This window comes from Pristiophorus japonicus, unplaced genomic scaffold, assembly GCF_044704955.1.
Source record: "Pristiophorus japonicus isolate sPriJap1 unplaced genomic scaffold, sPriJap1.hap1 HAP1_SCAFFOLD_56, whole genome shotgun sequence".
Classification (NCBI taxonomy): domain Eukaryota; kingdom Metazoa; phylum Chordata; class Chondrichthyes; family Pristiophoridae; genus Pristiophorus; species Pristiophorus japonicus.
Window position 1 is genome coordinate 4,506,705 of NW_027254467.1, and position 10,895 is coordinate 4,517,599.

The 10,895-nt window shown below is 46.7% G+C and overlaps 1 protein-coding gene and 1 pseudogene across 1 annotated transcript; one reads left to right on the forward strand and one right to left on the reverse strand.

The window, feature by feature from the left end:
* Positions 1-520: 520 nt before the first annotated feature.
* Positions 521-901, forward strand: LOC139254517 (histone H2A type 2-A-like; the record flags this gene model as incomplete). The annotated part of the gene is made up of 1 exon (XM_070873739.1): positions 521-901. A coding segment is annotated over one exon (381 nt), but the record flags the coding sequence as incomplete, so codon positions are not given.
* Positions 902-2,263: 1,362 nt separating this feature from the next.
* On the reverse strand, positions 2,264-8,634 carry LOC139254523 (histone H2A type 2-C-like; annotated as a pseudogene).
* Positions 8,635-10,895: the final 2,261 nt, after the last annotated feature.

Consider the following 10,895-nt stretch of genomic DNA (forward strand, 5'->3'; position numbering starts at 1 on the left):
ACATGACACTGTCCCTCTTCCCTTTTCACAGAAGGACTCCCAGTTCTGGTCTCACTGCCGCCTTTGCGGAGGTTCGATCGACAATCTGTGAAACCCAAATTTTTCAAATATTGGGTTGGAATGTGTCCGTTACAGAATCAGTGGGGATCGACACCCGCCCATTGCAGACAGTTTGAAATAGCATCCGAATTAAACTTGCAAGGGACACCTGGAAAAAGACTAAATAAATTAAAACCTGTTAGCAAATCTTTGACCAATGGTGGATTTATTATAATCCTCTACTTTTAAAATTGTTGGCGGGTTTTTTAATTAAAAATCGTTATTCTGACTGTTGGAGACATTAATTTCGGCCCTACTTTCATTGGTGGGCTAAATAGACTGGGATTGGTTATCAGAAAAGACCAATGAAATTCACTCGAAGCGATTAATCACAAGTTCGCTCCCTGCATTTCCCCAGAAGGTTAACAAGGGCAGATGTGGGAGGAGTGTCTCATTATTTCTCTGAACATGTGGATTGTCTAGAAGAGGAAAAACTGGCGGTAAAGCTCGGCCCAAGGCCAAGTCTCGCACCTCCCGGGCCGGATTGCAGTTCCCTGTGGGCCGTGTTCACAGGCTCCTGCGGAAGGGGAACTACGCTGAGCGTGTGGGTGCCGGAGCCCCGGTCTACATGGGTGCTGTGCTCGAGTATCTGACCGCTGAAATCCTGGAGCTGGCCGGCAACGCTGCCCGCGACAACAAGAAGACCCGCATCATCCCCAGACATCTGCAGCTGGCCATCCGCAACAACCAGGAGCTCAACAAGCTGTTGGAAAAGGTGACCATCGCTCAGGGCGGGGTGCCGCCTAATATCCAGGCTGTGCTGCTGCCCAAGTATACCACCGGTCTGTCCAAGAGCAAGTAAAGCGGACAAGATTTAATCTGATAACCCAAAGGATCTTTTCCGAGCCACCCACAGTATCAATGTAAGGGCAGGTTCATGTTCTATGGATCACAATTGTCCCAGATCAAAATTAACATTGAATCTCTGCAATTAAGCGGTTCGTTTCCTGATCAGAAATTACCCTCAGACATTCTCGGTTATAAACTGGTCACTGTCGACAGATAGTGCAACAGGTTTGCTGTTATAAAATCGTGCTGCAACATACCATGAATCATTTCTGGCCTGCGAGGCGGTAAACTTACTCCAATTGCGATGGCCGGGAATGGAAGCCGGGCCCACTGCTTGGGAGGCAGCTCACTGCTCACTATAGCACCATCGCTCACATTTGAGAAAGTGACAGGAAGAGGCTGGTTTTAATACACCAAACTTAGTGTTTTCAGCAGGTTATGTCGTACAAATTAGCTAATTTACAAAAAACATTCCACATGTCTGTTGATTATTTTTTAAACTAAAAGGGCTTAAAACTAATAATAGTGGTGTGGGCTCAGCCCAAGCAAGGTAACTATTCACAGTGACCGTTTTTAATTGTAGGGAAAGTGTCCCAGCACCGTGCTTACATTCTGATTACTGAACATAATATTTGTCCCACTTAAGAGCCGCAAGAATTAGTTAGTCCGCAAAAACAAGGGCAGATGTGGGAGGAGTGTCTCATTCTTTTTGTGAACATGTGGATTGTCTAGAAGAGGAAAAATCGGCGGTAAAGCTCGGCCCAAGGCCAAGTCTCGCTCCTCCCGGGCCGGATTGCAGTGGGGGATAGTGGTAGAGTGGTGAGAATAGCTGCCTTCCAATCCAGGTTAAACCGGGTTTAATTCCCGGCCATCGCAGCCGATGTAACTTTAATATCCCTGTTAGATCAGAAATGAATTATGTGAGTTTCTAACAGCAGCATTTATAACTTAGAATAATTATTAATGAAATTAATTTTGACGAAAATCATTCATGTGCGTCTGCCATAGCATTAAAACGGACTTTGAACCAATAAATGAATTCTCAGTCAGAAACGTTGGACCCATCAACCGCTCATTCCCTTTATACTCGGCTCTTAACATCCGTTTATATTCGGCTCACACAACGTGTTCAATGACAGCCGGTCCCACGATCAGGTTCCGTCTGCTTTGTATTTCTCTGAAGTCGGTCTCTCTCTATATTGATTCGCTGATCCGAATATCCGCTAACAGCAAACCTGCGGCAGTGTTTGTCGATCTAGATTTCTACATGTTCGATAGAGAGTGACCGATTTATTACCGAGATCAGGCAATGCACAGCGTAATTGCAGAGATTTAATGTCAATTTAGATCTGGAACAATTGTGATCCAGAGAGCATTAACCTGCTCTCACATTGATACTGTGGGTGGCTCTGAAAAGAGCCTTTGGTTTATTAGATTAAATCCTGTCCGCTTTATTGCTCTTGGATACACTAGTCGTTTTCTTGGGCAGCAGCACAGCCTGTATATCAGGCAGCACCCCACCTTGAGCGATTGTCACCTTTCCCAACAGCTTGTTGAGCCACTGGTCGTTGCGGATGGCCAACTGCAGGTGTCTGGGGATGGTGCGGATCTTCTTGTTGTCGCGGGACTCGTTGCCGGCCAGCTCCAGGATTTCAGCGGTCAGATACTCGAGCACAGCAATCATGTAGACCGGGGCTCCGGCACCCACACGCTCAGCGTCGTTCCCCTTCCGCAGGAGCCTGTGAACACGGCCCACAGGGAACTGCAGTCTGGCCCGGGAGGAGCGAGACTTGGCCTTGGCCCGAGCTTTACCGCCGCTTTTTCATCTTCGAGATATTTCCACAATCTACACGTTCATGCAAAGATTGAGAGACTCCTCCCACATCTGCCTTATACCTTCTGGAGGAATGCAGGGAGCGAACTTGTGATTGGTCCTTTCTGATGTCCAATCGCAGCCTGTTTAGCCCACCAAAAAAAACTGGGCGGAAATGACTGTTCTGAACTGTCAGTCTTCGCAGGACTTTGAAATTCAAAAATCCAGCCAACAATTGTTAATATTGCGGATTATGTTCGTAACTTCCCCATGAACCAAATATTTCCAAACACTTTTTGTTTCCCTTCGTCTTAATCCATGTTTCAATTGCAAATTCCAGTCTGTTACTATCAGGATTAAATTCGGGTTCAGTTTCAAACTATCTGTAATGGGAGGAATCACTCCCCACTTATTCTGTAACGGGGCACATTCCAGCTCAATCTTTGTAAAAGTGAGCTTTCATAGATTATCGATCGATCCCCCGCACAGGCAGCAGTGAGACCAGAACTGGGAGGCCTTCTGTGAAAAGGGAAGAGGGACAGAGTGTTCAAACTGCCCCGGTTCTGGTCTCTGTAAGAACTCCCATTCTGGATTGTTACACTCGGACTCGAAGGTTAATAAACGGTTTGACTCCGAAGTAGAATTTTCTTTTAAATTGAAAAGGGCGTGAGAGAGAACGAGGTGGCTAAAGTCTGAGTCTCACCCTAAAACAAGTTTCTAATTCGTCGGCAGCCGCTGTAAATAAACAGGTCTGTGAACAAAGGGAAAGGGCGACCAGGGACCGTGTTTGTAGTTTAGGGCGGGAAAAGGAAGACCCGGACAGTAAAATCAGTTATCTGAGAATTTAAAACTAAATCTACAGCTGCAACTGCAAAGGTCCCCACACACTTGTTCAGGAAATAATTACAGCAAATTGAGTCTAAAGGGAGATGGGTTTGTGCAGCTCTTTCAGAGAGGTTGTGGGTGGCTCTTAAAAGAGCCGTTGTGTTTGGGTTTGATCTCTCAGGACAGCGTGCAGTTTTACTTGGAGCTGGTGTACTTCGTCACCACCATTGTCCCTTCCGACAGGGCGTGCTTGGTCAGCTCCCCGGGCAGCAGCAGGCGCACGGCGGTCTGGATCTCCCGGGAGCTGATGGTGCGGCGCTTATTGTAATGGGCCAGGCTGGAAGCCTCACCCGCGATGGGCTCCAAAATATCGTTCACAACCGAGTTCATGATGCCCATGGCCTTGGAGGAGATGCCGGTGTCGGGGTGAACTTTGTAGATGTAGATGGAGTAACTCTCCTTCCTGCACCTTCTGCGCTCCTTGCCGCCCTTCGGTGATGTTTTCTTGATTACTTTCTTGGTGGTAACTGTTTTCCGGGCGGGGAGCGGGCTCAGCGCCGCCATCTTGGTCAGTGCGGGTCTCACGGCGCATGTGCGGTCCTTTGTGCAGGGACAACGTGTGGGCGGTGCTTCAGGGTGTATGTCAGTTTAATTGATCACATGTTTGTGGCCCCTGAAAGAAAGCCTTGCTGTCTGATTGTTGTCTCGTGACCCTGGGCCTGGGCTCATCCTATTGGTCCAACCCTGGCTCACCCTATTGGGCCATCCCATGCTCACCCTATTGAGCCAGCACAGGCTCACCCTCTTGGGCCATCCAAAGCTCACCCTATTCATCATCATCATAGGCAGTCGCTCGAAATCTTAATCCAACTCTAAAAGTGAGTTCTCAGGTGACTGAACAGTCCAATACGGGGATTACAGTCTCTGTCCCAGTTGGGATGGACGGTGGTTGAAGGAAAGGGTGTGTGAACTGGTTTGCTGCACGCTCCTTCCATTGCCTGTGCTAGATTTCTGCATGCTCTCGGCGATGAGACTCGAGGTGCTCAATGCCTTCCCGGATGCACTTCCTCCACTTAGGATGATCTTTGGCCAGGAACAGGTGGGCATGTTGCACTTTATCAGACAGGATTTGAGGGTGTCCTTGAAACGCATCCTCTGCCCACCTTAAGATCGAATGCCATGTAGGAATTCCGACTAGAGTATTTGCTTTGGGAGTTTTGTGTCAGGCTTGTGAAGAATGCGGCCCGCCCTGCGGAGCTGGTCGAGTCTGGTCAGTGCTTCAATGCTGGGGATGTTGGCCAGGTCAAGGACGCTAACATTGGTGTATCTGTCCTCGCAGAGGATTTGCAGGATCTTGTGAAGACATCTTTGATGGTATTTCTCCAGCAATTTGAGTTCAAAGCTTTCAGCAAGCACATGGTCTGAAGGGCTGTGTAATACACCCCCTCTGTATGGCTCAGAGGTGTGGACGCTATACAGCAGACATCGCACCCTATTGGGCCAACACTGATACACCCTATTGGGGCAACCCGGCCTCACCCTCTCGGGCCAGCCCAGGCTCACCCCATTGAGCCAGCACAGGCTCACCCTATTATGTTGGCCTGGCCTCACCCGATCGAGCCAATACAGGCTCGCACTATAGGGCCAGCACAGATTCACAGTATCGGGCCAGCACAGTCTCGCAATATTGGGCCAGCACAGGCTCATCCTGTCTGGCCGTCACAGTCTCACCCTATCGGGCCAGCACAGGTTCACACTATCGGCCAGCACAGACTCACACTGTTGGGCCAGAACAGTCTAACCCTATCGGGCCAGCACAGTCTCACACTATCGGGCCAGCACAGTCTCACTCTATCGGGCCAGCACAGTCTCACCCTATTCGCCCAGCACCCAGGCTCACCCTATCGGGCCAGCACAATCTCACACTATTGGCCCAGCACAGCCTCACCTGATCGGCCCAGCACAGCTTTACACTATTGGGCCAGCACAGTCTCACCCTCGCGGGCAGCACAGGCTCACATTATTGGGCCAGCACAACCTCACCATATTGGGCCAGCACAGTCTCACCCTATCGGGCAGCACAGGCTCATCCTATTGGGCCAGCCCAGGCTCAGCCTATCGGGCAACACAGTGTCACCCTATTGGGCCAGCACAAAAGACCCAGTGGCCAGCAGAGAAAATCAGCATCTCATTGAATTTATTCTCACTTTGCACACAGCTGGTGCAGGTCTGAACCCAACCATGAAAGGTGGAAATTCTCCAGATCCTCGGCCTTTGAATGTGGAAGCAGGAATATTTGTCTCTTCTCACTGTTGGAAAATATTTAAAACATCTGGGAAAGCACCACGACAAACAAACATCCGCGTGAGATTGTTCCAGTGCACTAGAAAGAGCGTCAACCAGTTACACAGCCTGAGAAAACTTTGCACCATTCACAGCGGAGAGAAGCTACACGTGTTGTGTGTGTGGACGAATCTTCAACTGACCGTCCAACCTTGAGAGACACAAGGACACCCACACCATGGAGAAACCTTGGGAATGTGGAGACTGTGGGGAGGGATTCAGTTGCCCGTCTGATCTAGAAATTCATTGTCACAGTCACACTGGGAAGAGGCCGTTCACCTGCTCCGTGTGTGGGTAGGGTTTCACTCCATCATCTGCTGAAACTCCAGCGAGTTCACACTGGGGAAGTGTGGAAAGAGATTAATTCAGTCATCTGAATTGCGAGTTCACAAGTGACTGCAGGGGTTGGGTTCTACTGTTATTACTGCTGTTAATCACATTCTGATTGAATCATGTTTGTTCTGTAAGTTGGGATTTGTTTCTGCTGATGTTAATCATTCTGAAAACTGGGCTGGAGTTTAATATTTTGACATTTCAAATTGCACATTGTGTCAATATTTGATATCTTTATGATAAGAGGAGACTATTGATGTCCTGTTACCGAATGCTCCATTTGGGGCCTTTTCTCCTTTCTAACTCTCGATTGTTTCAGTTCTCATGCATTTGGTTACTCTCAGGGACAAGTTCCAGTTCCCCACACCTTCGAGAATGCCTCTCTTTGCCTTGGTGTCCAGGTTAGGGATAACGAACACGCCCGAGATCACTGAACACAAAATCCAGTCTGTTAATCACTTTCAGTTACAGGACTTAGCATGTGCCTACAGCAGGTGTTGAGTTAAGCGACTGCATCTCTTTCCACACTCAGCTGGTAAACGGCCTCACCCTGATGTGTTTTCACCTGACGCACATCTGCATTCATTCCCACTGTCCCCACATTCACAGTGTTGAGTCAGCTGGGCACACGAGTCTCACAGGCTAGACGATTGGTTGAAGGTGCATCCATACACCGAACATATGTTCTGTTTCTCCCTGCTGTGATTGGTGTTTTTACAAAGGCTGATGACAAGGTGATCCTGATGAATCGGATGATTCCCTCAAATCTTGACGTGATGTTTGGTTTGAGTTTCCAAACTGCAGATCCTCCCCTTCTAATACCCAGCAAATGGAGGTTACAAAAGTTGTTACTTGAAGTACAGGATAGAAATTTCCACTCTGATAGGCGTCAGAGCCGAGTTCAATCCTGCCCTCAAGTGACATCCACACACTTCCCAGTTGATGTCACTGGATCGGTATCAAGAGCAAGGGCACTGGATAATTTTTACTTATATTTAGACCAGTGGTAGTGAGGACAATTGGAACCCCTGAACTGCTGCCTTGACTGAGAACAACGAACAGCCCAGATCAAGGACCGAACTTGGGACTTCCCAGACAGTATTGCAGAGTGTTCTAAAATTTGTGGCGTTGGAGGAGGGTTAGAAAGAATATTTTCAAACAAATTTAAATCCTCCTTTAAACAAGACCTTCGTCGCAATGCACAATTCTGAAATCCTTACAAATTAGAAAAGCAAATCAAATTGATCATTAAAAACAATTGAGACATGATAGAAAGGTTCAAGTCGCTGAAAATAAACAGCTTTACAATCACTGCACGATACAGAAGGGAGCGACTGTTAATGGGAGCTCGGCTTGTGAAGTCCTCCGACACTCCGAGATAAACTGGACTGTTCTTTTAAGTATAACTCGGCAGAGAAAAGGGCGTCTCTGTCCCTTTAAATATCTGCTCCCTTCCTCCAGGTAGCGGGAAGAGCAATAGTGTGCGGTATCTTTATATCCTGACGCAGCAAGACCTAATAAAACATATTGCATCAGCTTCAGCACAACATCTGAAAAGTGTGCACGCAAAGTCTTTGCTACATATATATGTGTAAGTGTGTGTGTGTGTGTAAACTAAACACATCATTCTTATTGTTTGCTCGTGAATTCCACAGAGATAAGCTATTATCTTCGCCAGTTATTTTTCAGCATTTATCTCCTATTATTTATGAAGTAATTGCAGAGTGTTTAATCCCTTTACCATTTATTGATGACCCACTGTCTTGTGTGCCCTTGTTTAAAAAGTGATGTCACACTGACCATTCCATTACCAAGGTGACCGTCTGTCCGCAGTATTCAGTGGGAAAGGGGATTAAATTACACCGAGGGTAATGAGCAGCCACCCATCAGTCTCTGCACTTTATTGTCCAGTGATCACCTCACCATCACACAGACGCTCCTCAGATTTAACTCCAGTGTGGATGACTTGTGTAAGTGATGTTGAAAATAAAATTGGAGGAGTGAAAGAGGAGTTGGGGGAGGTGGGTTTGGAGAGAAGGGTGAAAGAGAAGTTGGGGTGAGGGTTTGAAAGAAATGTGGTGATAGAGGAGTGCGGGGGGATGGAGAATTAGGCAAAAAGAGCTGATTTAGGCGATACAGGCAGAGTTTGGGGGTGGAGAGGAGAAGTGGGCTGAGTGAAGCAGGGAAACCAACACAGATAAAAGAAAGGCTGAGAGTCAGTGAGGCAGAGAAATGAGAGGCGGAGAGAGAAACAGAGTAAAGGGAGCAGACGGAGCCCTGAGAAAGATAGAGGTGCTCCCTCTACACTGTCTATTAAACACTCCCAGGACAGGTACAGCTGGAGGATCCGCCCCTATTCCGGCTCCCTCCACCTCTCTCCCTCCATCTCCCCCCGGGACACTTACCCTCAGCCGCCCATCAACTTCCGCCATTTTGGACTTCCTTCACCAACCGTCATCATCCGGGGGATGCGGGACATGCGCAGCTCGCGGTCAGTGAGTTGATGTCATCGGTCGCTGCTATTGGGTGAAAGCAGCTAATTGACAGCTCGCTGGACCAATCGCGACAGGCACAACTCCAGAATCGCCACGCCCACTCCTACAGCCGGAGGCGGGGCCGCTCCCAGTCACGTGGCTCCTGATTTGAAACCTGCTGGTAACCGCCCCAGTGCGTGTGACGTCAGTAAGCTGGCAACCCAGTCTGTGTGACGTCATGTAAACTGGGATCAGGAGCCGGCTGTGTGTGTGATATATGTCTGTGTACAGACTGTGTGTGTGATATATGTCTGTGTACGGACTGTATGTGTGTGATATATATCTGTGTACAGGCTGTGTGTGTGATATATGTCTGTGTACACACAGTGTGTGTGATATATGTCTGTGTACAGAATGTGTGTGTGATATATGCCTGTGTATAGGCTGTGTGTGTGATATATGTCTGTGTACAGACTGTATGTGTGTGATATATATATATGTGTACAGGCTGTGTATGTGATATATGTCTGTGTACAGACTGTGTGTGTGATATATGTCTGTGTACAGACTGTGTGTGTGATATATGTCTGTGTACAGAATGTATGTGTGTGATATATGTCTGTGTACAGACTGTGTGTGTGATATATGCCTGTGTACAGGCTTTGTGTGTGTATATGTCTGTGTACAGACTGTGTGTGTGATATATGTCTTTGTACAGACTGGGTGTGTGATATATGTCTGTGTACAGACTGTGTGTGTGATATATATCTGTGTACAGACTGTGTGTGTGATATATGTCTGTGTACAGACTGTATGTGTGTGATATATATGTATGTGTACAGGCTGTGTATGTGATATATGTCTGTGTACAGACTGTGTGTGTGATATATGTCTGTGTACAGACTGTGTGTGTGATATATGTCTGTGTACAGACTGTATGTGTGTGACATATGTCTGCGTACAGCCTGTGTGTGTGATATATGTCTGTGTACAGACTGTATGTGTGTGATATATATCTGTGTACAGGCTGTGTATGTGATATATGACTGTGTACAGACTGTGTGTGTGATATATGTCTGAGTACAGATTGTATGTGTGTGATATATGTCTGTGTACAGACTGTGTGTTTGATATATGGCTGTGTACAGGCTTAGTGTGTGATATATGTCTGTGTACAGACTGTGTGTGTGATATATGTATGTGTACAGACTGTGTGTGTGATATATGACTGTGTACACACTGTGTGTGTGATATATGTCTGTGTACGGGCTGTGTGTGTGATATATGTCTGTGTATAGACTGTGTGTGTGATATATGTCTGTGTACAGACTGTGTGTGTGATATATATCTGTGTACAGACTGTGTGTGTGATATATGTCTGTGTAAAGTCTTTCTGTGTGATATATTTTTGTGTACAGACTGTGTGTGTGATATATGTCTGTTTACAGGCTGTGTGTATGATATGTGTCTGTGTACAGGATGTGTTTCTGATATATGTCTGTGTACAGACTGTGTTTGTGATATATGTCTGTGTACAGGCTATGTGTGTGTGATATATGTCTGTTACAGTCTGTATGTGTGTGATATATGTCTGTGTACAGACTGTGTGTGTGATATATGTCTGTGTACAGACTGTATGTGTGTGATATATATCTGTAGAGGCTGTGTGTGTGGTATATGTCTGTGTACAGAATGTATGTGTGTGATAAATGTCGGTGTACAGACTGTGTATGTGATATATGTCTGTGTACGGGCTGTTTGTGTGTGATATATGTCTTTGTACAGACTGTGTGTGTGATATATGTCTGTGTACAGACTGAATGTGTGTGATATATATCTGTGTACAGGCTGTGTGTGTGATATATGTCTGTGTACAGACCGTGTGTGTGATATATGTCTGTGTGCAGACTGTATGTGTGTGATATATGTATGTGTACAGACTGTGTGTGTGATATATGTCTGTGTACAGGCTTTGAGTGTGATATATGTCTGTGTACAGACTGTGTGTGTGATATATGTATGTGCAGAGACTGTGTGTGTGATATATGTCTGTGCACAGACTGTGTGTGTGATATATGTCTGTGTACGGGCTGTGTGTGTGATATATGTCTGTGTACGGGCTGTGAATCTGATATATGCCTGTGTACAGGATGTGTGTGTGATATATGTCTGTGTGCGGGCTGTGTTTGTGATATCTGTCTCTGTACAGACTGTGTGTG